Raw genomic sequence first — 26,987 nt, forward strand, 5'->3', positions numbered from 1 at the left:
ACCCTAATTTCTTCCTGGATTAATCCTTTAGCAGAAACGTCTATATCATTGACACTACTGTGATTTGTTTTACTTTTAACAATATCTCTACTTTAAAGTTTTCTCAACTTCAATGAATTTTAAATGAGTAAAGATGTTAGCTTGTACTAACTAATTGTGGTTTTAAAGTAAAATGACCCCGGCTTTATGGAGAATTGCTGCAAATCATCTGCCTGCGTTTCTGGATGTCACTCATTGTACTTACAATTTTGAATATGAATAGATATCTTCCTGCCGTATCATAGTTTACTAATCAAAATTGATAAAAATGCTTTATTTTAGAATAATAAACCACTTCTACCCTCTGGGGCTAAGACTGGAAATTGCATTGCATATGACTGCTTCACTTTGTTGTCTGCCATCATGTACAACCACAGCATTGGACGGAAGGATTTGTAACTCGGTTGGTTTCTGCTCATGGAGATGTTTCTTAGGCACCAGTTCATTTCCAATGCACTTAAAAGGAATGTCCTTAGTGTGGTGATATACATCACTGTAAATACACAAGGGGTTAATGCAAATACACTAAGACTAAGTAAACACTAGAGGGAGCACCAGAGACATCATAACATGCAGACATACAGCTAATGAACACATAGACTGGACCAATGGGCAGTCAGGACTCCAGAGGTGACCCTACCACAAGGGGGCAACCCATATAAAAGGACAGGGCACACATGCTCTTTCTCTTTCCACAGGCGACACCAAGAGAGAATGACAGGGGCAGATCGGAAGCATCACACCCACCGCATGGCTTAGAAAAGACTGGTTAGTTAGACTGAGTTGCTATAGCAAGATTAGCAGGAGAGTCGAACTCAAGTAGGAGAATTGTTAACTGTTCAATAAATGTGTTAAATCTATCTCCAAGTCTGAACCTTCCTTTGTCAGAGTATACATCAAGGAAGTAGCTTATGCTATATGAAGAAGGATTTGACTAATGGGGGCTATCTGCAGAAATGGATTGCACCTTTGTTGAGATGTTGTAATGTACAGGGTTTCTTCGGATGGGGGCTTGTTAAAGTCTTAATATGTTACTCGGTTTGCCTGGAAACCTTTGAATAAGATACAGTGAAAAATTGGCACCAGTGCTCTCAATGGGTATTACAAGCAAGGAGGTGCCATAAGGCTTAAAGGATAACATTTACCTAAACTCAGTGTCAAATGGGATTTACTGCATTATTAGCGATATTGACTTGCATTCTGAATTTGGTGTGGTTCCTTTTGAAGTTGTTGCTTTACAGATCATGATGAGTAGTGAGATTAGCAGTATAGTGTTCCATGCCATTTATCTTTTAAACAGGCCGAGCATTTCTGATTAAATACATTTCTGAGACCTTTTGAAGGCAGAAGTACAAGAAATTAATGTCCATGGATATATTTATAGAGTAAAGCCATAAGTCTGTAGATGAGTTGAACCGTTGATGTCCTTTTAGCACACAGACCAGCACAGCTCAAAAAATACATCATGATTTATTTTATTTTTCTAGCCAAATGTCTTGATATGTTCAGATGAATTGTATCATATCAGGCTCTTTGGTGAGTGTGTTTATTTGAAATCCCATCATTTATGTCTAGTTTTCTGTGAAATAATCATTAAAAGTAAGACAACGAACACTGTTTGTGTTTCAGTGCATTCTGCTTTGGCCTTATTTTCATTCAAATTCTAAGTCACAATTTTGAGGGTAGTTTAGCATCTTTGAATTTTATTTTGACAGTAAATGTAACAAATTTTAATTTGACAGTTTTAGGTCTTTGGGAAGTATGCTCCCTTTAAGGCACTCTTAAGTGTTCAACCTGTGAGTTCTTGCACATGGAGGATTTATAATCTTGAGTTCAGTGGAAAGATTAGCATTAACCTTGCTGCTGCTGTTACAATAATGTAACACTGTTCATTTATGTTCCAGCCCCTGGAGATTCCTGATGGCCACCGGGCACCTTTCCCTTCCCACTACCGCAGCAGCAGTACCCGCAGTATTGACACACAGACACCCTCTGTCCAAGAGCGCAGCAGTAGCTGCAGCAGCCACTCACCATGCGTCTCCCCTTTCTACCCGACTGGATCTCAGGAAGGAAGCCCATGCTCAGCAGAAGACCTTCAGTATGACAGGGAAAAAGGTGAGAGAGTAGGCTTCAAAATGAACCTATGAATGCTATTGATGATTTTGCTTCCCATTGGCCACCTGCACACAGGATCAGAAAGTACTATTGTCTAAATCGGTGTGAGTTTTACTAGAAAATATTACATGGGTTACTCCTACCATCCATTATTTAAACATACAGAGATAACAATCCGTTGAGTACAGAGTACAAATAAATAAATTACACTAAGATTATTCTATCACTGTGCATGGTCATTTAATAGTTATCTACCTGACAAAATGAACAATATCTGTCCTATACAATCAGTGGGAGTAAATATTGTTACTGTGAAGAGGGCAATGCCAAATCCTGTTTTGCTGTTAGAAAGTATTGCAAATATCTAAGATTTAACTTTGTAGGTACCAATACAAAAGGTTTTTGATGCCTGGCAATCGGGTGCCTGCATTCAGATTCTTGAAACTACCATGTCATTCTGGAGTGGATTTATAACAAGAGGTGAGGGAGGAATGGAAAACATGGTTGCCAATTTTTGTCTTCATCTCTGGGAATATAATTGGGTAGAGCAGATGACATGTAGAATGTGCATGGCCTTTATCCTATTGAAATTATGTGAGGTGAGGATTCTATAATAGACACATGGACGATCCATTCCACTACATTACCACCTGTGAGGTGAAGGTGAAGGTTTGCCTCATGGGCTCCTCTACCATAATTGCTCCCACTCTTTCTGACAGTAGTTCTCCATCAGCTTTCTGTTGTTGCTGTTCAAAATGTAGACGTTTTAATTTTTTAAAAAGTCACATCTAGAGCTATTGTTGCAGCACCAGCTGTCATGGTGAGAATAAGGAAATCTGCAGAGAGGCAGGTTAAATTGGTTATAAAGGCTCTGGAGAAGTCTAGATTTGGCAGCACAGGCTGATGGTGTTTTCAGAAGGCTGCAGTTCGGAATGTCTCCGTTTTAATGTTCCTTCTTTACTGGTGGGATTTGAAAATCCAGAGACAAATTGAGAATTAATAACTCAGGAATTCAAATAATTCTAGGATGTTTCTTCATGAACTGGGAAGTTAATCAAATATAAAGAACTTTGAGGAATGGAGTTAACCTCAATATGAGGTTATGATATGAACCTAATTTCTAATCTGAAACTAATTACATGTTTGTCATTATTCCTCAATACTTTCCAGAAAGCATCCTCATTTTGATCTCAAATTTTATTTTGTCTCAGTCCAGATAAGTTAGTCCAAGTTCCCTGTTAGAACTGTTACTGTTGCAAGCATTTCTAAACAGTCTGCAAACCACCTAATTGTTTTAATCCCTCATGGTCCCAGTTTCCAGCGAGCTAACATGCCCCACATTATTTCTTTACTCAATCCAGACAAACTCTTTTTTTATGGCTATTATTTTACCCTTAATTAATATCATTGCTCCTTTTTTTCTTCCTATCTCATCTGAAAATTTTAAGCTGAAACATTTAACCAAGCCAAGTTTAAATCAAGGAGGCAACATCAGGTCCACCCTTCATTAGAATTAATGCAACTTGTTCCCAAACTTTTATTTCTAAGACTTTGCGCATTTGCTCTCTTATACTTCTCATTACCCTCTGTCATTCTATTTTCTTTTACCTATTCTGTTGAGCATCTTCATAGACGTTTACAGAACAGAAGGACACTATTCAGCCCATTGTGTCTGTGCCGGTCAACGAAGATCTGACTAATCCCATTTGCCAGTACTTGATCCATAGCCCTCGAGGTTATTGCAATGCAAGTGAACATTTAGATACTTCTTAAATGTTACCTGAGTTTCTGACTCAACCACCCTTTCAGGCATTGTGTTCCAGGCTCTCACTCCCCCCCTGGGTAAAAAAGTTTCTCATCAACTTCCTTCTTAGCCTTCTACCTCTTTTCTTAAATCTAGGTCCTCTGATTATTAACCCCTCTACTAATGCAAAACATGCCTTCCTATGCACCCTATCTGTGTGTCTCATAATCTTATATACCACTATCAAGTCCTCTCCCTCAACCTTTGCTTCGCCAAGGAAAACAACCCAAGTCTATCGAATCTTACTTAATAGCTCAGACTCTCCAGCCCAGGCAACATCCTGGTAAATCTCCTCTGCATCCTCCGCAGTGCAATCACATCCTTTCTACAATGTGATGAGCAGAACTGCATGCAGTACTCCAGTTGTGGCCTGACTAGCATTTTATACAATTTCAGCATGACCTCCCTGCTCTTGTATTCTACGATTCAGCTAATAAAGGCAAGTATCCCTGATGTCTTAACCACATTACCAACCTGCCCTGCCTTCAGGGATCTGGGGATACGTACTCCAAGGTTCCTCTGATTTTCAGTACTTTCCAGGGTCCTACCTTTCATAGTGTAATCCTTTGCTTTGTTAGTCCTTCCCAAGTGCATTACCTCACACTTTTGCTCACTGTCCTGAGGTAAGTTTCTGTAAAACTTGCTTAGACCATACTATTTTGGACTCTTTTGTCCTTCATTATATTTATTCTGAACCTCTTTCCTCTTCGTCTCCCTTTAATAGAAATCCATTTCAGATATGAATAAATAAAAAATGAAGGAGAAACCATTTTTTTCTCATTTAACTCATTGTTCTGTGGACATTTATGGTCACCATTAAATATTTAGCTACCTCCTGAATGGCTCCAGGATATTTGCCCGTTCTAATCAGAAAACCATTTATTATTTTCAGAAGTGCTTCCTGAAATTAACCCTTGATTTACCTTTCAATAGTTTGTCCCTGTGTTCTGCAGTCATAATTTAATTTGATGATAAATATATTTAATCCACATAGTATTTGGTAAACCTGTTTTTGGTCTTCTTTCATTCCCAATGTATCAAAGCTTCCCTCCGCACTTATTTTTCTCGACCAGGAACAAACCCAGTAGTCATTTTCTGCATCACTTGCACTTAATAGTAATATTTATTAGTGTCACAAGTCGGCTTACATTAACACTGCAATGAAGTTACTGTGAAAATCCCCCTGTCGCCACACTCCAGTGCCTGTTCGGGTACACTGAGGGAGAATTCAGAATGTCCAATTGACCTAACAAGCATGTCTTTTGGGACTTGTGGGAGGAAACCGGAGCACCCGGAGGAAATCCACGCAGACACAGGGAGAACGCGCAGACTCCGCACAGACGGTGATTTAAGCCGGGAATCGAACCCGGGTCCCTGGTTTGATGTTTCCTTTTTCCCTTAGTGATCAGAAGTGAATTAAGCTGTGGAATTCCCTCCCTAAACCTCTCCGCCTCTCTATCTCACTTTCCTCCTTTAATACACTTTATAAAACCAGCCATTTGACCAAGCATTTAGTCATCTGCCTTAATGTCACCATATGTGGCTCAATGTCATATCATGGCACCATTGAGAGGAGGGACACAGGATAACATGGGCTTAATCCTCCCTAGAGTTGTGGGCCAACAGTAAATTCTTCACCTTTCCCAGGCTGCTGGTTCTGTTCAAACAACATAAAAGCAGTTTTTGGAGAAATAAAATACTTTAATGCAGCGGTTTATGGTCATTTACTTCTATATCTCAACTATGGAGCACACCAGAATGACGGAGTGGGATAGCTTGATCTTGGTTTTGGACAATGGTCGGCACAACATCGAGGGCAGAAGGGCCTGTTCTGTGCTGTACTGCTCTATGTTCTATGTATGATAATGCCCCAGTGAAGCATCTTGATACCTTTCATTGTGTTAAAGATGCACAATAAAATTGTTGTTGTGTTGTTCAAGAGTATGATCAGAGCCGTGTACAACTAAGCATGGTGACCTCAGGTTTTAAGCGGTGTTGATGTTTCCTCAGCCAATAAAACCTGGCTAACCATAACCCTCGGTTTCAGCCATTTTCTCATCCACTTCCATAATAAGCTATTCAATCCCTTACAATTGTGCTGCAACCGTGCACTTCGAACATTATTGAAGGTTTCCTACACTTACAACTTTACTGGAGTTGTATAATTTTACAAAGCATTAGGAAATCAATTAGACCAACCTGCTTGGGTCTGCTTTTTGCTAGAGCAATTTAAAACTAATTTCACTGCCCTTATCTCTCCCGACAGCGATTTATCTTCCCTTTCTGCAAATGTTGCCTATTTTTAATTTTAAATGTGTGGTAGCTACAGACTAGGGTATGCCCTGTGATTCAGTGTTCCAAACTAAATTCACTACATAAATACATTTCTTCTGACCTTGTTCCCTCATTCTTAGTGAAAGTTTTAAATGGATGATCACTTGTCACTGACCCCTCAACTGGAGGATACAGCCTTGTCCTTTTTTCAGAATATTCTAATAAATAACCTATTAACTTTTTTCTGCTCCAGTTGAAATGATCGCAGTCTCTTCACCCACATTACTGCTATAGTTTCTTCTCCCTGGTGTCATCCTAATGAATTCATACTGATTGGTGTCTATGATTAACTTTTTTACCACAATATGGAGTCCAAACCAGCTCACATTATCCTAATTGTGGCCCAACCTTTGTCTTGTACTATGACCTGTTTGCTGCTGTACACTCGGCCTCTATTTGTAAAATTCTAAATTTCTTTGGTCGATATTTGGGTGGGGGGGTAGTTAAATATTTTAACTTAAATTTTCTAAAACTTATGCCAATGTTCCTCCACCCCTTATATTGAGTGGTCACTTCAGTTCCTATTTTCTCTTCCAAAATGCATCACACTCTACGTCTCAGCACTAAATTAAATCTGTCTGTTTTCTAATCTATTTCACTCTGATTTTTTTGCAGTCTGCCTCAATATTTGTTGAAACCTCTGTGTCTTGACTGAACAATGATAGTGTTCCATGTGCACACGTTCATATCACCTTTATGCATCAAGAACAAAAATGAAAACAGCATTGAATTTCGAATACCACTTCCAATCCTGTTCCAATCCAACAGTCATACATTAACTGTAATCCTTTGGTTCCTGTCTTATAACCAACTTTGTATTGCTGCTGCTATGCTTATTTGCGTTCTACAGGTCTGAAGATTTTGCAAATAGGCTCCCATGACATTTTATCGATCACCTGAAAATCCATATGTTCAACATGTATTCCATTCCCTTTATCCATATAAAAAGTCTTCATCGAAAATATCTATCAAATTTATCAAGCTTGAATTGTCTTCAACAAATCCATGCTGGCTGTATCTTTGATTATTCTTTGCTCAGTTTGACCAGTGATAATGATAGACTAACTGATCTACAGTTACCTGGTTTAACCTCTCTCTTTGTGAATGAATAGTGGTGTTACATTGGCTATATTTCAGTCCCTGATACAAAGTATTTTCATTTATTCTTTCATGGGATGTGTGTGAGACGCTGACTAGGTTAGCAATTTTCATCTCTAATTGCCCTTGAAAAGCTGATGGTGAGTTGCTTTCTTGAACCACGGCAGTCCATGTCATGTAAGTACACCCACAGCGTTGTTAGGGAGGGAGTTCCAGGATTTTGATCCAGCAACCTTGTATACCGGAGGAGAATCTATAAGTTTAAATTTAAACCAATTCTTCAAATTCCTAGTGCAAGCCTATGCTTGAGGCTTGCATTTTTCCTTGAATCCCGTGATCAGTTTCATTCGTTTTTTTCTTTTTCTTGTAATCTCCCTCTTTCTTTAATTAAGATAATAACTGCTCGTTGAGATGTGTCTTCTCAAAAGTCAAGTTGCTCAACTATACTTCCTGCATAACCTTTAGCTGAGTTTATGGTCAGTTTTTCGTCCAGTTGTCCCCATTCACATATTAATCTAGATTATATTCCCCCCCATCTTCATTGCAGTGAAATCTTAAGCCTTACCAGGCAGACTTTTGTTTACTCTTGTGTGTTCACTTCCTTGCAATGCTACTGAAAACATGGCACAGTGTGTTTGGAGCAGATCCCAGGAAGAACCCACAGCTCAGTTATTCAGACTTGCATGTACTTTAGTGATGGTATTACGACTGGTAGAGTGTTCAACTGCACCACTGGTCTCACAAGTGGGGTGTTTTCAATTCTGTTTGCCGATTTATAGTGGATTGCGACTTCTGATGAGACTCTGCTTCTGGGAATGGCCCAAACCTTTGGTAATATGGTTGGAAATCTCAGCCAGGGGGCCGATTGGACAACTTTAAAATATTGCAATTTGACCTCATTGCAGAATATAGCAAAGCAGTATTTCATCTGCTATTTGAGTTTCCACTGTTTTCCTAAAATGGTTGCCCATCTTTGCAGTTCAACTGCAAATGTGCTTGCATTTACATGAATGAGTTGTGGAAGCATCTCCCTCCACCTGTGATAGTCCCATCTACAACAAAGTAGGTATCATCTACCTCAGAACCCTGGTTCATTCAATAAACAATCATCTGTCTCAAAGAACAGGATTGATCACAAGTCTGTGTTTCTGGTTTAATACCAGCAACTGCTTTTTGCACCATCTTTGCTAGCACTCTTGAAAAGAATATGGCAACTTTATTCTATTTGTCGTGCTTTATCGCATGTTGTTTACAGCAATGAAATGTAGCAGTAACTTGACCAAAAAGTGCAAGAATGCAAACAAGTTTGAGTAAAGGTAGAAATTAGAAATGTTTTTTTATTCCAACCAAAACAAACTGTGAACGTATTTGAACCAAGGTCAATCAACATTTATTTAAAGAAGTTCTGGATTATGTTGACCAAAATAAAAACAGAAGATGCTGGAAATACACAGCATCAGAAACTGATGAAGGGCATAGACCTGTTTCTCTCCACAGATGTGGCCTGACTGGCTGAGTACTTCCAGAATTTTGACTCTTGTTTCAGATTTCCAGTATCTGCAATATTTTGCTGCTGAATTGTTATATGTTTAATTTTGAAGATTATAAACATGGGGTAAAATGCTGCTGGAATGTGTTTTTAGGGCTGGGAGGGAAATAAGTTCACTGCTCCCTTTAAATGAAGCTAGGGAAAGAATGAATGATGCAGGAACTCTGATCGGAGCAGCTTAATGGACCAAGTGTTTGCTTCTCTTCCCTGCCCTTCTTGTACAGTTTCATCCTTTGACAGATCTGCTTGTTGGAATATCAGCTTCTGACCATCTTTTCACTGGATCAGTCCTGCCAGCCTGAGAGTCTCCCATCCAGGAAGCTATTCATCTTCCTTTTTGTAAGGCATCTAGAACTATGTATAGGATGTAGTTCTTCATTCGTTGATTCAACAGCATCATCCCATCTCGACAGTTGCGGATGATGTAGGAAAATGTTGCAAGTTATGGGGATAAGCAGTTAATTAGTTTAACTTTTGACAGTTCATGGACATCAGTCACCCTTGATTGAGCCATTGGAGCATAACCCCAAATCTTCCTGAATTTTCTTGCTTCTCCCAGGAGATAGCATTATCAATGGGTGCAAAGTTATCCCATTTACTTAATGGAGCAAGCTTGATGGTCTGTTAGTCTATCTTTTCAAATGTTAAATGTCAACATATGCTCTGTCCATCTGTTAATCACATGGCGTAAGTCAAGGCAGTATAAATTACTTGCATGACATTGGAGTAAAATCAAACTATTGTATTCTAATGCACATCTCATAGAATCATAGAATTTACAGTGCAGAAAGAGGCCATTTGGCCTATCGAGCCTGCACCAGCTCTTGGAAAGAGCACCCTACTTAAGCCCACACCTCCACCCTACCCTGTAAACCAGCAACCCCACCTAACCTAAGGGGAATTTAGCATGGCCAATCCATCTAACATGCACATCTTTGAACTGTGGAAGGAAACCGGAGCACCCAGAGGAAACCCACGCAGACACAGGGAGAAAGTGCAGACTCCGCACAGTGACCCAAGCCGGGAATCGAACCTGGGACCCTGGAGCTGTGAAGCAACTGTGCTAACCACTGTGCTACCGTGCCGTCCTCCTATGTAAAGAGAAGTGCACAAGTGACATACACAATATATCCAGATGATAACATCAAAAATGTCTTATCATGATGTGTCTCATTGCAGCAAAATCTGCCTTCTGACATAGACAATCCCATCCAATGAGGGTGCTTTATAATTTGAAAAAGAAATCTCTCTTTCAATGCAAACTTCCTTTTCTACCCCCACATACAATATTAATTCACAGTTAATGGTTATGTAAGTAATTTTTCCTGGGTTAAAGTGGATATAGTGACTTGTGGGAGAAGGCAAGCCTGAACATTCATCAGTCTAGACTGACTCAAATTGCAAACATTAAATGTTACAGGACTGTTTCAAAAAATGCAAGAAAATAACAAAATTGTGGTACTTTTTCAACCAGGTGGTTACTTTGTAATGAAAATTAGTTACTATATATAAAATATGGTTTTATATGATCCTCTGCAGCTTTTCATGATGCAACATTGATGGCAAGAAATTCTATTCAACGCAGCATAAAATCAGCCAACCTAATTTTGTTTCTTTGTTAAACAGATTGGGAAATTTTAGGTGAGGCTGTTTTGGTCAGATACAGATTATTAAACAGACCACGGAAACTGGATTGTAATCTCTTAAAATGTGTGGGAATGGGTGACTGAATTTGCATGATCAGCCATGATCATATTAAATGGTGGTGCAGGCTCGAAGGGCCGAATGGCCGACTTCAGCACCTAGTTTCTATGTGTTATGAGTATGATTCAAGAAATAGTTCAGGGAGAAAAGTCTCTTTATTTTTGTCAGTTTATGGAAAGTTATCTTAAAAGAAATGTTTGTCACTCCATGAGTTGTTGCAGTCTTTAAGTCTTATGAAATGTTTCTTTTCTTTCTCTCTCCCAGGCTTCTGCCAACTCTTGAGTTGACTACTAGAAAGTGCAAGAGATCAGTCCTGGCTGACTCACTCGCCCTTTTCATTTGTTCCCACTCTTCTCCTTTTCCCATCCCACCCCCTGCCAAGCCTTTACAAGAAGGCAATTATATCATGCTTTCTTAAGCATTCTCTATATTGGATTGCCTGCAAGTGCATCAAAGCTCCTCAGTGTGATTCTCTGTGACTTTCCTACAATGTTATGACCAAGATCTGAAAACTACCCATTGGAAAATGTTGGTTATCAACCCACAACTGAGTACTTTGTAGCTCAGTGTGTTGACAGTTGCTATGCCACCGCACTGCTCATATTAACTGCTATGAACTCAGAATAGTAACAGGAAGGAAATGTTCTATGTGAAAGCGTCAGATGAATTAATTTGATATAGTTTAGTCACTGTAAAAATTTGTGAATAATTTCAATAGACATAAGCATAGATGAGTTTCTCTCCAGATTTGATTATTGCAAGGTTTTCCTAATCCACACCTCACCTTCCACACCAAAAACCTGAGCTCACTCAGCTTTGCTGCCCGTATTCTAAATCACCACATTCCATTATCTCTTTGCTCGCTGACCTAAAGTGGCTCCTAGTGTCTGAATGCCTTCTTTTCATAATACTCATCCTCGTGTTCAAACCTTTCCGTAGCCTCTACTCTCCCTATCTTTGTAACCTCCAACAACTCTCCAACCCGTTGAGAACCTGTTCTCCCAGTGCTGGTCTCTTGTGTGTTGCTTGCTCCTTCACTCTACCAATAAGATGCTGTATAATTGTTATTTGTATGACTGTTTCTAGGTCAGACGTAATTAAATGTTCAATTTGCTAATGCCATCAGCAGTCAACCTGTCTAGAATAAATAAATTATATTAGAAGCACTGAACTCTGAATGGATTTTCTTAGGAGCGCCAATTGTAGACTTTATTAACAAATTCATTTTCTTGAAGCATTAGTTTTGGGAATTCTTGGGCTAAAAATGTGTCTGCCTTTTTTTTAGGCATGGAGTTTGTGATTTGCAACCTGTGTGCACCAGCTCCAATGGAGGAGGGCAGCCCAAATACTTGATGCTCTCACCTAGCCATCATGAATTGTAGTGTCAGGCTGCATAGGTTTCTGGCTGCTGGTGTCCTCTTAGCACTGTTGTCTGTCTCTGTGTTCAGCAAGAACCAAACAACCTTGTGAGAGTAAGTGATGCAGCCAACCTGCCCTTCTTAAAGGCAGGCTGTCCCCCTTTAAAGGGGTCTTGCATCATTGACTTTGTCTATATATGTGGTTGTGGAACCCAACTCTTCACTCACCTGATGAAGGAGCTGTACTCCGGAAGCTAGTGATTTGAAACAAACCTGTTGGACTTTAACCTGGCGTTGTAAAACTTCTTACTGTGCCCACCACAGTCCAACGCCGGCATCTCCACATCATCCCCTTTAAAGGAGATGCTGTACTGAATAAAACTGCTTGAATTTACAACAGAGCAAAGAAAGGGTTCCAGAATGATGCATTCAGCACTGGAGGCATTAGTGATATAGTTGGGCAAGAGGACATTCCATAGTTCTATGGGGTTCATGAGATTCTCTAGAACCATCCTCCGTAGGGAGTGGAAATGGGTAGCCAGGGATGTCAATTCCCAGCATTTGGAGCTGAGCATCTCGTAGCAGTGCCACAAGAGATTAAATTACCTTGTGGGTGGTCAAGGTCAGTGAATCTATCTTAACACGATACCGCCCACCACAGCACCAACCTCCTCAGGCTTTTCAATGCACCCGTACCCCTAGCATTACTCCCTGGCACTGAAGACTCGCTCCTAATAGTTACGCCACTTCACCCTCACAAACCTACCAATGTTGCCAGCCAACAGACATCTTTCACTGTCTGCACATATCACCAACTCTTCATTTCTGTCAGAAACATTAACCAAACACAGCACCACATAATCACTGACATTCTGTCTTTTCTCTTGCAGTACAAATTGGAACACAGTAGGAGGGAGAAGAGCAGAACCAGCAGGTTAAAAGACCCCCTGTATCTCCTGAGTCCAACAAAAGGGATGACTCTCAGCAGCATGGAGTTAGCTACCATGTGATATTCAGCAGCACTCAATGTTGAGGATGTTAACATTTTCCTGTCTTATGCCCCTTCTCAACTCCCAGCTTGCCCTCATCCTGCTATCTGGCATGTTGAACATGCTGTTGATGATGTGACCATGGGACTCTTGCTTCCCACCCATCTCCCCCTTTCCCTCACCGACCTCCTGATTTCCTGCTTTCAGACACTCAAGCACAGCAGCATCAGTAGGGAGAGAGTGAGCAACAGCATAGCACTAATGAGGAGGTCCTGTTACTTGATCTGACAGTCTGCCACCAGCTCCGATACTGGCTCTGCATATTTCTTGGGGGCTTCAGCCAACCCAGGGTGGAAGGTTAGCTCATCTGCCATCTTACAGGAGGTGTGATCACAAATGAGTTCAACTCTACAGGACTCCAATTAGGACCTTGATGGAATAGCATGCAGGAGAGAGTACTGACTGTCATGCAGAGAGATGCTGAGTGCATCAGGCAGCCTCTTGTGACTTTCAAGGAGCATGAAGGAGTCTGGCATCAGGTTGGTAGAGAATATTGCATTGAGCTTGTGCAGCCCTTGTGTGGGTGGGTCACCCACTCCTCTGCTATTAATGAGGGCGAAGCAATGCACTCTGGTAAATCCAGGAATTCCCTGTGCCTCCAATAACAGAGTATTCCCAGATATTTTGCAACAGTAGGAGATCCTAAAAATTACACTCCTTAGGTTTGGTGCCTGACCTTTAGGCAACTAAAATGCAGGGCCCATCTTGCAGTTTAAAACTTGACTTTTTCAGAGCGACATGCAAAATCATTTCCACCTGTGTGGTCCTAATGAGATATCCTGGCACCAGCCAGTTTAGCTTTGTGAAAACAGGATCATTTTTTCACAGCCTTCCAACATGTCCTGGGGAAACCTGCCTGGGACCTCTCCTCTCTTTGTGCTAATCAACCCTCTGGAATTGGCTGGTTGTGCAGTGTACTCCAGTGAAATATGATTTGCAAGAACAAATGTGTGCTTTGGAACAACCATGTATACTATGGTCCATGACAGCTATACTGATAGAACCTGGTTTTCTTTCTGTTTCTCTGGATGGTAACTTCACTTCCCAACAAATACCAACTAACATATGACATTTGCTGATGTATTCCAGACAATTTACATGGTATAATCTAGGAGCAGTTGCAAGACAGTACTCTGAGGAGATGGGGGGTCACCAATAATATTTAATCAGTGCCTTTCATGAGACTATTCTGTTTGACTCAATACTATTGAAGTTCATAATAACTTGACATGACTGAGATAATTACATGGTCCAATCAATGACAAAAATATAAGACGCAGACTGTAACAAGATAGACTCTTTATGACCTGTAGTATTATTACTTTCCTTTCCTCTCCCCTCCCTCTTTCTCTTTTTCCCTCCTCCTCTTGTTCCTCCTCTCCCCTCATTCCTTCCCTACCTCCCCTCTGCTCATTCCTCCCCCACTTCCCCTTCCCTTGTTCCTGCTCTGCCTCCCCTCTCTCCTTTTCCTCCCCTTTCTGTATAGTCCAATATTGACAATGTCCAAGGTTATGTCAAGATACCATTTCAATATTACTCTTTTCATCTTCCTCATGTACCTGTCCCAGGTACGGGCAGCATTAAATCTCATCAACATGTTTTTTACATGCTTGACAAAGGTTGGACTCCCTTTCGTTGATGAAGATTGGCGGTTGAGTGCAATAGACAAAAAGGTCACATCATAATACTGTATGATGATTGAGTTGTTAATGGAATTGTTTTGTGGAATTCAGCACAGGATCACTATGATTCATGTTACCATCCCAGCTTTTGAACATACCAGTTCATGGGTTTTCTTTATTTTTAAAATCCACTTATCTAGACTGATGTGGTTGCATATTGAGTCACTCAGTGGCTACAGCACACTGTTGGTTGATGACCTTTCTTGAGAAACTAGTCTACATCAATGTAATATTTCGCACTGATGAAGTTGAATTACCTTTTCTGTCTGACTTATTACTTCAGAGCCAGTTTTTGGAATGCTACAACCTATTCCGTGTGAGTTGGCAGGCAAGTCTGTGGCTGTAATTCGTGACATGGCGAACTAGTGATTCGCATTGTGCAGAGTTGGCAGGTGCAGGATTGTACTTACACAATTGGGAAATAAAAATAACTTGCCAGGTAGTTCTATTTTTTAATCATATTACTTGCTGTGCGAAAGTTAAGTTAATACTAATTCCAAATGACATAAATGTACCTCTTACTGGAGCTCTGGAGAAAAGTGAGGGAACAAGATTGAATTCTTGCTGAGCAGCATCCCATAATTGACTGGACCAGCTGTTAATAGAATTCTATAGATTTTCACGTTTGGTCCAAAATAGATAATTATATGTCTCTGACAGCAGCCCACAGATGCTGGAACCATTTCCAAGTTCAAGCCACATTTAAATCTGATCGTGCACTACATGACAGTAGTGCTACATGCACTACTACGACAGTGCTCGATTACACCTGACCACACCTGATGAAAAATTGATCAGCTTCTTCACAAACCCAGTGAACAGATTGTTGGGGACAAATGGAATTTTGTCCTTCATTGCTAGAGGGATGGAGTTTAAGACTAGGGAGGTTATGCTGCAATTGTATGAGGTGTTAGTGAGGCCACACCTGGAGTATTGTGTTCAGTTTTGGTCTCCTTACTTGAGAAAGGACGTACTGGCACTGGAGGGTGTGCAGAGGAGATTCACTAGGTTAATCCCAGATCTGAAGGGGTTGGATTATGAGGAGAGGTTGAGTAGACAGGGACTGTACTCGTTGGAATTTAGAAGGATGAGGGGAGATCTTATAGAAACATATAAAATTATGAAGGGAATAGATAGGATAGATGCGGGCAGGTTGTTTCCACTGGCGGGGGAATGCAAGGCTAGGGGGCATAGCCTCAAAATAAGGGGAAGTAGATTTAGGACTGAGCTTAGGAGGAACTTCTTCACCGAAAGGGTTGTGAATCTATGGAATTCCTTGCCCAGTGAAGCAGTTGAGGCTCCTTCATTAAATGATTTTAAGACAAAGTTAGATAGTTTTTTGAAGAATAAAGGGATTAAGGGTTATGGTGTTCGGGCCGGAAAGTGGAGCTGAGTCCACAAAAGATCAGCCATAATCTCATTGAATGGCGGAGCAGGCTCGAGGGGCCAGATGGCCTACTCCTGGTTCTTGTGTTCTTATGAGTAAACCTAGAGGGAGCGAGAACACGCTGCCTTTTGTCTAAAATCAAGTGTGAGATCAGTTGTAATCAGCTGTTCTCCTCAACTTGGATGTAGTATATCCCTCTTGTGGAGACCATGAATTGGATTCAATTTGAATTGATTTTTGGAGAAAGCAAGAAGATGAATTAGTGGTTCGCCCTGTCCACTCTGCGCATTGTCTTGATAACTCTGAGAAAGGGATTTAAAAAAGTTAAAATCTAGAGGGAGTAAGAATAGGTTGCAGTCGATGAAAAATTTTTGTGGGGCCAGGAAGAACATGAACTTTTCGGAGAGGCTTCCAGTGGTGCCTTTAAGGAGTGTTGATTAGGCTACTTAATACCGGAGGGAGAAAATGGTATTGGGAGCCCTGCAACTGGCTTATGACCCGATTCCCACATGTGAGCAGCCACCACTCACTGTTTTGGGCAAATGTCCACAGAATCCCTTCAGTGCAGAAGGAGGTGATTCGCCCCATCGAGTTTGCACCGATCCTCCGAAAGAGCACTCTACCGAAGCCCATTCCCCCACCCTATCGCCGGAATCCCGCACGTTGATTATGGCCAATCCACCTAATCTGCCCATCTTTGGATGTCTATTTAAAGGCCTGTCTGAAAATTGAATCAGGCAAGCAAACAAACCTCCAACAGATTATCCTTTCCCAGCTGTCTGATCTTCAACCGTGAACAGGTGACTTACTATTGAACCCTATTGATAAGAATTGCAATTTCTACATTACTTCAAAGGAATCCTCACGGTGGTATTTCTCTCTCAATTGCTGATACTTTAAAACAAAAGTTGTCCTCTGTTTTGAGACAGACATAGAGGGTGGGATTCTCCCTTTTGGGGAATAAGTCCTCACGTCCGCTGGAAAACGGGCGAGAATCACTCCGGACTTTTTCCTCGAAAGCCCGGGGTGATTCTCCGTTTTCCAGGGGGCCAGCAGGGCCCCGGTGTTCGTTCCACAGCTCTGGCTGCTGGTAGTGCCCTGCTGTTTAGACCGCGCAGCTGAGCATGCGCACGGCGGCCCACCTCGGCGCAGGCGCCACTGACATGGCGGAGCCACACAGCGGGCCCGTGCGGACTAAGGTAGCTCCCTCCCAGATCGTGATGGCCCGCCGATCGGTGGCCCCCGATCGCAGGCCTGGCCACCCCTGAGGCCCCCCCCGGAGTCAGATTCCCCCCGCCCCCCCATCAGAACCGCGGCCGCGGATCCCAGCTCCCGCCGGGTGGTTCCACATGTAAAGCACGTCGGCGGGAGTTCGGCCGGTTGACCGCGGAGAATTGTCAGGGGGGCCTGTTCCAGCAGCCCCCGACCGGCGCCGCATCGACCGCACGCGCGGGACTGGCAGGTTTGTGGAGAATCGAGGAAGTGCCATCGTGCCAGATTTCCACCGTGAACGGCTATTCTCCGCCCCCGCGCCGGGCGTGATTCTGGTGCGGAGGGTCGGAGAATCCCACCCCGGGTATATTCTGCTTATTCCTTAGTTTATAATGTCAACAAAAAAATGTAATAATGGAAGATATATAGCTGTAACCATTAAATAATAGAAACACTTTCATTGGATAGAATAATTAGGAACTGTTGGTGGGGAGCACATATGTTTTTGCTTGGCAGTTAGAGAAACAAATGTTTCAAAATCTTATAAACTATCCAGCTCCATGAATTGAAAATTACACAGGAGACAAATACTTTTAGGCGATTAATGCCCACAAAATCGTACTGAGTATATTTAAGGATGCCACTGTACAAAAGTCAAATTTTACTGTTTAAATCTGCCATTACATGAGAGTCAATCTAAAATAAAAGGGAAAGCAGAAGATTGGGAATAATGTATTCCGAGAATGGGTGAAAGTAGTGCTGGCAATAAACACCTGCATAGGAAACTGGGTCACATATGTATTTGTTTTGTTGGTAGATGGTGCCCTTGCTGATTGGGGTGAATGCAGAGATAATGGAACCCTGGATCAGGATTCCCTTGCTTGTTGTGCATGCATTCGTATTTCAACCTTTATACACAGATGGTATGCATGTCAGTCTTGTGTACAGATTATCGAGGTTGAATATTTGATCAGACATTATCCCCTGCACCTCCTCGTATCACAAAATCCAATTTATGTTAATAAATGTTCTGGATTGCATTATTGTATTGAAATGATTTTAATGTGATTTATCGTAAGTGTATGTATTTGTAGGTATTGATATTAACTGAGTTGCTTTGTAGTTTGACCCACCATCCAAGACATAAGCTTGCAAAAGCACGGGCGTTCACTTTCAAGTACAATCTACTGTTAAATTCTTATGTTTCAAATTGTCTTAGATTGAACAAGTAGCCGCAAATTCATGGGGAATGCTAGAATTTGTCAGATATAAATGTATATTTATTATGAGAGGTTTACTGCTGAAAGAAATTACAAGACCATATGTAAAACGTGTTCAATATGGCACAATCCTCTTGTGTACATAATATATTGGAGAGCATTTCATGAAAAACCGTATGTGACATGCTAATTTTTAACTTAAGCTTGAAATATGATTGTGAACTAACGTCGTCAATGTTAAATTAATAAACTGGTTTGTTTCACAGCATGAAACACACCTCTGCTACTTCTGTTAATAAAATAAATAAGTTGTCCTTAAGACTTTATCCGATGTCTAAGAGATCACTACTTTGTGGGCAGAATTTTCTAATGTTTTGTCAAAGTGTGAACTCGGGCGAGAAAAGCGAAGTGTGGACTGCTCCTGCCATGTTTCATAGACAGAAAAAAGGGTGTGTCCCACGACATCACACTGAGGGGGGGAGGGGGGGGGGCTCATAAAGAGCCTGACCTGCCAGCAGCCTCAGCTCCTGAAGGGGTCCCTGATGTAAATAGGATAAAAATAGAAAAGAGGAGCACCCCCATTGAATCCACCCCCCCCCCCCCCCCCCAAACGGACATGGACCCCACCTCCTCCCTCCAGCCCCCCCATTGGACACGGAATCTTCCCCAGGAGACAGTGACAGGATACTGCCCAGGCAATATCCTCTGCCCTCTGGGGATTGTACTTACCTGTACACCCCCAACACGCTCTGTTGCCAGTTCCCTGTTTTTAAAAATCTGTTGTAAATCCGTTGATGTGATGTCACCCTGCAGGTGTAAGGGGACTTTTTTAATGTGGGAGGAATTACAGTGGGGAGGCCCACTAATTAGATTAAAATGTATTCAAATTGGGTTCTTGTCGTTGCATGGTGGAACCCCATTATGTCACTCGCAGGGGGTGGGGACAGGAAAATGGCATAAAAGCCATTTTAGGACTCCTTTTCCTCCACCCTCCAATTCTCTGCCCCCTCCGCATTCCCATCTGCCAAAGACTGAGGTGGAAAATTGCCCCCTTCCCCCATATCCGCAAAAGTTAAATATAGGTTTGTTGCAGTCAAGTGAGATTTGTTTTCTTTTTTCTTTATAAATTTAGAGTACCCAATTTTCTTCCAATTAATGGGCAATTTAGCGTGGCCAATCCACCTAACCTGCACATCTTGGGGTTGTGGGAGCGAAACCCAGGCAGACATGGGGAGAATGTGCAAACTCCACACGGACAGTGACCCAGGGCAGGGATTCGAACCTGGGTCCTCAGCGCCGTAGTCCCAGTGCTAGCCACCGTGCTGCCCTGAGCTCTGTTTTCTTTGACAATGCTGTAAGCTCGTGGAGTCACCTGGATATGTTCATTGAACCCTGAAAGAAATGAAAAGGTTTGAGAATTTGCTTATGATATCCCATGTTGGTGTGATAGTCATTTAACTATGTGTAAGTTTAAAAAGTAGAATTTCTAGAAAATTACAGGAAACGTAAAGTTATACCTTCTCCTCCTGGGACAGACTTTAACAAATTGCAAAAAAAACATAATTTTGCCCATGTGAATGCCCAACTGGAAAACAAACAAGGCTATTATTTCCCTGCTTGTCTGTAGCAGTAGTGTGATGTGGCTTTCTGGTGATACCAAACCTCTTTTCTATCTGATGGTAGTCATAGACCAGTGCCAATTATTCGGTTGAGAACTGTAGACCTTTGCCTCCTTATTTTTTGTCCCCCCTTTTTGTTTTATTACTACTAAAGTAGAAACCCCTGATACTCTACTCCTTGCATGTACTTACAGTCAAGTTTAATATATATTATGCAAGAAATGACCATAACCACAGAGCCAAGCTGCATCTTGAAATCTACTCTCTGGAATTCTGCCAACCAAAATTGAAGAAAGCGGCTTCTGCTGTATGAAAAGCTGTTCACAAAGTTGCCCTTCTGTCTCCAATATATTATTTCCCATCTTTAACAATCAAAATTTTACCTTCTCTGTTCTCTATTTTTATCTCTTGGTTTTCATTAACTTTGGACTTTTTGGTTTTGCTTTTTCACAAGCTATTTTAGGCTGAATCAATAATATACTCTGGGAAGTCAAATAATATACTCTGACAAATTAAATGGTCTCAAGTAGTGGGTGCCGGGAACCCGCTGCTGGAGGAGGTGGTGGAAGCAGGGACGATAGTGATGTTTATGGGGCATCTTGACAAATACATGAATAGGATGGGAATAGAGGGATAAGGACCCAGGAAGTGTAGAAGATTTTAGTTTAGACGGGCAGCATGGTCGGCGCAGGCTTGGAGGGCCGAAGGGCCTGTATCTGTGCTGTACTTTTCTTTGTTCTTTGTTCTTTACTTATTGCTTACACATCAAGCAACTCAAACCACTTTGCACTGATTCTTAATTCACAGGATTCTTGCAGCTTCTAAATGACTCTCATTGAGGCTAACCACATCTGTCCCTTTGTTGTACACCAACACAAAAACTTTATCTAGAATATTCCCATTCCTGTTCTAAGAATATTGATGTGAAAATTTCTGCTTTGAAACATATGAAAGTTCCCTCCCTAATATGAAGGGAATCACAAATATGATTTAATTGCAAGGTACAGACTAGCTGCCAAAACTGCTTTAGTTAGTTCTGCGTTGGAATAGACTGACCTCTATGCAGCAAACACAAAGTGAGGCAGTGCTTACTCTCAGCATTAAATAAGAAGTTTTGTGCATGTGCAGCATTCGAGAAACTTTCCAACTGAAATGGGATTTCAAATAGAAGTTTAAGCAATAATTTTCATTTTTATGTAAACCAATTATTTTAATTTGATGACTCACACTTCGTATGAAAGCTATGCATATGAAGAATACAAAACCGTGCGCACATCTATTTTAAATACATCACCCACCCCGTCCCAATTCAGAGATTAACTTTGAAAGCAGAAAAGCTATAAACGCATGAAGCGAGAGCAGTGCAGTTCTGAAACCTTCCATGTTGATCACATTCCATACATGCTATTCTACAGAAAAGAAATAGTGATTTCATGGAAAATTATAAAGGAGGAAAAGTACACTACTGATTTTAAATGGAATACAAATGCACCATTTCCTTTAATGTACTTATACGACAGGTACTGAAGTGGTTTAAAATTGAGCAACCTGGTAATACTTATATGACTAAACAATGTTTTACAGATGGTGCTTTCTGTATTTCCCAGTTTTGCCTTATTTCTGTACCCTTATTATCATAAATTATCTTCTCAGAAATATTTCCCAGACAGGGACAGTGTAGCTTTAGTAATTGTTGAAAACTCAAAATAAGTGCATCATTTGATGGTTTTATATTAAAACATTCAAAATTTCACTGCAACCATTAAAAAACAAAGCACCGTTTTTGGGGCTGCCGTGTGTTTAGCCGCATTCTGCCCCACCATCCTTTGTGACCCCGAAACCCAGATATCCAAGTGGACGTTCAAGAAGCTCCGCTTCTCCTCCCAAGGCCAGCATTAGCGTCGGAAACAGAAGGCAAAGACTCACGAATGAGGCATTCCAGTGAAAAATGTATTTCTGCGTGCCATCAAGGCAGGTAAAGATGCTTTTCAGATGCCCTTGCTATTGTTTACTTAGCTAGAACTGTGTGGTCAAGAGCAATTTCCAACCTTATTCGATTATTCTAACGTTACCATGCTTGATTGCAAGTGAATGTGAAGTGTTTAATCAAAAATAAAAAGGTTTACTTGGCCATAATTAAATTAAATGGAGCTAAGAATTGATTGGGGGGAGGGGTGGATAAGGCCTGTATGTAGATTGAAATTATAGATGGACTAGGTATCCTCCCTTTATTCAGTCAACCTTTAGTATGTCATGGGTTAGTCACCATAAAATGGACATAATATGTTCTTAAAATTGTATTAGAATCTAGTGATTTTTCTTTCGGTCAAACTGTCCATATTTTAGAAATCATCTTCTCCTCTCCCTTTTCCTTGTAGAAATAGTTTGATCATCCTGTCAATGTATGTACATTTGAGAACTATTTGTTTTCAGTTCAACCATTTTTTCCTCTTCAGGGCAATGTAACAAAGTGATTCTTGCATGTATACTCGTACATCAAGTATCCAGCAATGTTACATTGTCAGTAATGGTGTAAAATGGAGATGTGAGCCCTGACATTGTGGGTGCAAACTAGATATCTGTTTTTGTGACGTGATGGTATTCCTAACAGTAAACCATTTATTTCTGTAAAATCGTGGTTCAACTGCAAGGCAATGTGAAGGTCAGGACGTGTGTAGTAAGGAAGATGCAAGATTGCCATTTAAAAAGATGTGTTGCATCCATCCCAGATTGAGACAACCTCCTCTTTCTCAAAAGTGCTAACGCATGCTGGGACATGTTCTTCCCCTTTATGCCATGGAAGCACATAACAAACAAGGAAACCACTTGACCCTTCATGCTTGTGCCAGTTCTTTGAAAGCACTTTCTAATTAGTTCTGCTCCCCATCTCGGTCCCTAAAGCCCAGAAAATGTTTCCTTTTCAGTTATATGTACAATTCTATACAATTCTATTTTGCAAGTTACTATTAAATCTTTTCAGGCTGTGATTTCCCAATGAGAGTCTGGATGGTGAGTGTCAGCAATATATTTCAATTACAAATACAAGACGTGGTGATTATCATGCACCACTAGTCACTTGTGTACCATGCAACAAAAGGTTTGCTAAACCCTTCATTTCCCTGCTTCTCCACCAAACTTAAAAGAATCAAGTTTAATTTCCCATAAATTTAAACTCTGAATAATGTCTTCACCTTTGAAGAGAAGAACCTTTTTGTGCTAGTGAATAGCTAGCAATAGCTGGCATAAACTGCTTCAGGAATCTTGCTTGCCATTTTTCCCTGCCTTTCTGTTTAGAAACTAAAATGGCAAAAAGGAAAAATCTGGTTTCTTCTTTCAAATCCAGTGACGATAACAAATAGTATATTGTGAAATGTTTGTGTTGTTTTGGAATAGTTATAAAATTTAAAGCTGAGCTTGTGATTTTTTTTTCTTTAGTTAGCCTTCTCAAAAAAGGTGTACAGGCTTACGTGGTATCTTTAAGGAAGGAATTCTGCATTAAATGGCTTGCTTGGAACAATGAACTGGTGACTGAAAATTTTTATTATCCTGTTTCTGTAAACTGTTGATGTGTTAACAGTATTAACATTGGAAAATGTTTTGAGGTATACAGTCTAAATTCCTCTGGTCTCTCCAGGGGAATAAGGAAGCTGTTCTCTTTATTTTCTTGTGTATGTTCCTTGCTTATGATGCACATGCTAAATGTATTAAATGCGTATGAAAAAAAAAGCCAGTGCAACATTTATACCTTACAGGTCTATCCTCCTTGATGCCGCCGTCTTATTTAATATTGGGTTAGCAAGCACACCAAAAGATCACAGCTATTGCTGTGTTGTGGTAACACATTACAATAGTGTCTTGTAATTACACTCTGGTTTGCAGCTCCATTATGAGGACTGTCTGCTGCCAGTTCAGTAACCCTGTATTTTGCACAGATAGGTGAGGGACATCACATGTTACGGGATGAGAGCTGTTCTTTTAACTTGTCTGTGGAATTAAGTTTTGTTTTTCTCCATGAAATATTACTTCTCCATTCAATCCCTTTCTTTGAATGTAACTAAAACAGTACCCTTTAAGAGTTCTTTAAATTATCTATTTAAAATGTTGGCTTAATTATGAACTGGACAAAAATTTGTCTGAGTGCCCCCTTCTATTTCTCATCTACATGGTTCCCTTCGATGCCCTTTCAAATGTACGACATTAGTTTTTGCATGGTTCCAGATGATACCCTGCTCTACCTCTTTTGAGTCATCCACTCTTGCTAAATTATCAGACAGGTTAACTGAAATCCACTGCTGGATGAGCATGATTTTCCTCCAATTAAATATTGGGAAGACAGAAGCTATTGGGCGGGATTCTCCCATGCCGCGCCATATGGGAGAATTGCCGTTCGCGCCATTTTTTCCCGCGGTGCCGGTCCGACGCCAGCAGGCGATTCTCCAAGGAGCGGAGAATCTCCGCCATTTGCTCCGGCGCATTTGACGGGGCACCAGTCGCGGGCCGCTGTCTGTGGCCCGCTGATTTTCCGGCCTTGATGGGCCGAGCGGCCGCGCGGAAACGGCACAGTCCCACTGGCGCCGTTCACACCTGCTCGCAGCCGGCGGGAACTCTGCGCGTAGAGTCGGGGGGTGGCCTGTGGGGTGGGGCAAAATGCTCCTTCACCGGGATGGGCCTCCGATGGGGTCTGGCTCGCGATTGGGGCCCACCGATCGGCGGGCCGGGCTCTCCATCCCCTGCCCTATTTTATTACGTGGCCGGCCCCTGAACCTCCACGCCATGTTGGATCGGGGCCAGCGCGTTGAGGAAGTCCCCCGCGCATTCACGGGTTGGCGCGGCCCAACCGCGCATGCGCAGGTTGGTGCGGCGCCACTGCGCATGCGCGGTTTGGCGTGGCGCCACTGCACATGCACGGGTTGGCGCTGCGCCCAGTTGCTGCTAGGAAGGGAGGCTGGAGCGGCGTAAACCGCTCCAGCACTGTGCTGGCCCCCTGTGGGGGCCAGAATCGGTAGTGCCCGCGCCCGTTTTGCGCCGTCGTGAAACGCGATGGCATTCACGACGGCGCAAACACTCTGTCTCCATTTCGGAGAATCGCGCCCATTGTTTTTAGTCTTCCCTCGATTAAGCCAGTCTGCTTGCAACATTGGTGTCATATTTGATCCGGGAGGATTCTGTCCTTCTATTCGTTATCATTAAATTGTCTACATCCATCTCCATAACATCGCCCTACTTCATTCCTCTCTCAGTTCATTTTTTATTCTTTTATGGGATGTGAGCATCACTGGCAAGGCCAGCATTTGTTACTCATCTCTAATTGCCTTTGAGAAGGTGCTGGCGGTGAGCCACCATCTTGAACTGCTGCAACCCATCTGGTGCAGGTACATCTACATTACTTGTTAGGAAGGGAGTTCAAAGATTTTGACCCAACAGCAGTGAAAGTGTAGAAATATAATTCCAAGTCAGAGTGGTGTGTGGCTTGGAGAGGAAGTTGCAAGTGGTCGTGTTCCTATGCATCTGTCAACCTTACCCTAGGTAGTAGAGATTAGGGGTTTAGAAGATGCTATTATAAAAAAATAAGAACATAAGAACTAGGAGCAGGAATAGGACATCTGGCCCCTCGAGCCTGCTCCGCCATTCAATGAGATCATGGCTGATCCTTTTTGAACTCGGCTCCACTTTCCGGCCCGAACACCATAACGCTTAATCCCTTTATTCTTCAAAAAACTATCTATCTTTAGCTTAAAATCATTTAATGAAGGGGCCTCAACTGCTTCACTGGGCAAGGAATTCCATAGATTCACAACCCTTTCGGGGAAGAAGTTCCTCCTAAGCTCAGTCCTAAATCTACTTCCCCTTATTTTGAGGCTATGTCCCCTAGTTCTGCTTTCACCTACCAGTGGAAACAACCTGCCCGTATCTATTCCCTTCATAATTTTATATGTTTCTATAAGATCCCCCCCTCATCTTTCTAAATTCCAACGAGTACAATCCCAGTCTACTCAACCTCTCCTCGTAATCCAACCCCTTCAGCTCTAGTATTAAACTAGTGAATCTCCTCTGCACACCCTCCAGTGCCAGTACGTCCTTTCTCAGGTAAGGAGACCAAAACTGAACACAATACTCCAGGTGTGGCCTCACTAACACCTTATACAATTGCAGCATAACCTCCCTAGTCTTAAACTCCATCCCTCTAGCAATGAAGGGCAATACTCCATTTGCCTTCTTAATCACCTGTTGCACCTGTAAACCACCTTTTTGCGACACCTGCACTAGCACACCCAGGTCTCTCTGCACAGCGGTATGTTTTAATATTTTTAACATTTAAATAATAATCCCTTTTGGTATTATTCCTACCAAAATGGATAACTTCACATTTGTCAACATTGTATTCCATCTGCCAGACCCTAGCCCATTCACTTAACCTGTCCAAATCCCTCTGCAGACTTCCGGTATCCTCTGCACTTTTTGCTTTACCACTCATCTTAGTGTCGTCTGCAAACTTGGACACATTGCACTTGTTCCCCAACTCCAAATCATCTATGTAAATTGTGAACAATTGTGGGCCCAACACTGATCCCTGAGGGACACCACTAGCTACTGATTGCCAACCAGAGAAACACCCATTAATCCCCACTCTTTGCTTTCTATTAATTAACCAATCCTCTATCCATGCTACTACTTTACCCTTAATGCCATGCATCTTTATCTTATGCAGCAATCTTTTGTGTGGCACCTTGTCAAAAGCTTTCTGGAAATCCAGATATACCACATCCATTGGCTCCCCGTTATCTACCGCACTGGTAATGTCCTCAAACAATTCCAC

The 26,987-nt window shown here is 41.7% G+C and overlaps 1 protein-coding gene across 2 annotated transcripts in view; it reads left to right on the forward strand.

Annotated features, from left to right (window-relative positions):
- LOC140425150 (glucocorticoid-induced transcript 1 protein-like) overlaps nucleotides 1-26,987 on the forward strand; it is an 80,805-nt gene that overhangs the window by 31,374 nt on the left and 22,444 nt on the right. Inside the window, exons 2-3 of one of the 2 annotated variants that reach the window (XM_072509096.1) lie at nucleotides 1,944-2,154; nucleotides 23,606-23,694. In XM_072509096.1, coding sequence (XP_072365197.1) covers nucleotides 1,944-2,154; nucleotides 23,606-23,694 — 300 coding nt within the window. The remainder of the gene's footprint in view (nucleotides 1-1,943; nucleotides 2,155-23,605; nucleotides 23,695-26,987) is intronic. The other variant, XM_072509095.1, reaches the window with a different exon arrangement.

Source organism: Scyliorhinus torazame, chromosome 6, assembly GCF_047496885.1.
Source record: "Scyliorhinus torazame isolate Kashiwa2021f chromosome 6, sScyTor2.1, whole genome shotgun sequence".
Lineage (NCBI taxonomy): Eukaryota > Metazoa > Chordata > Chondrichthyes > Carcharhiniformes > Scyliorhinidae > Scyliorhinus > Scyliorhinus torazame.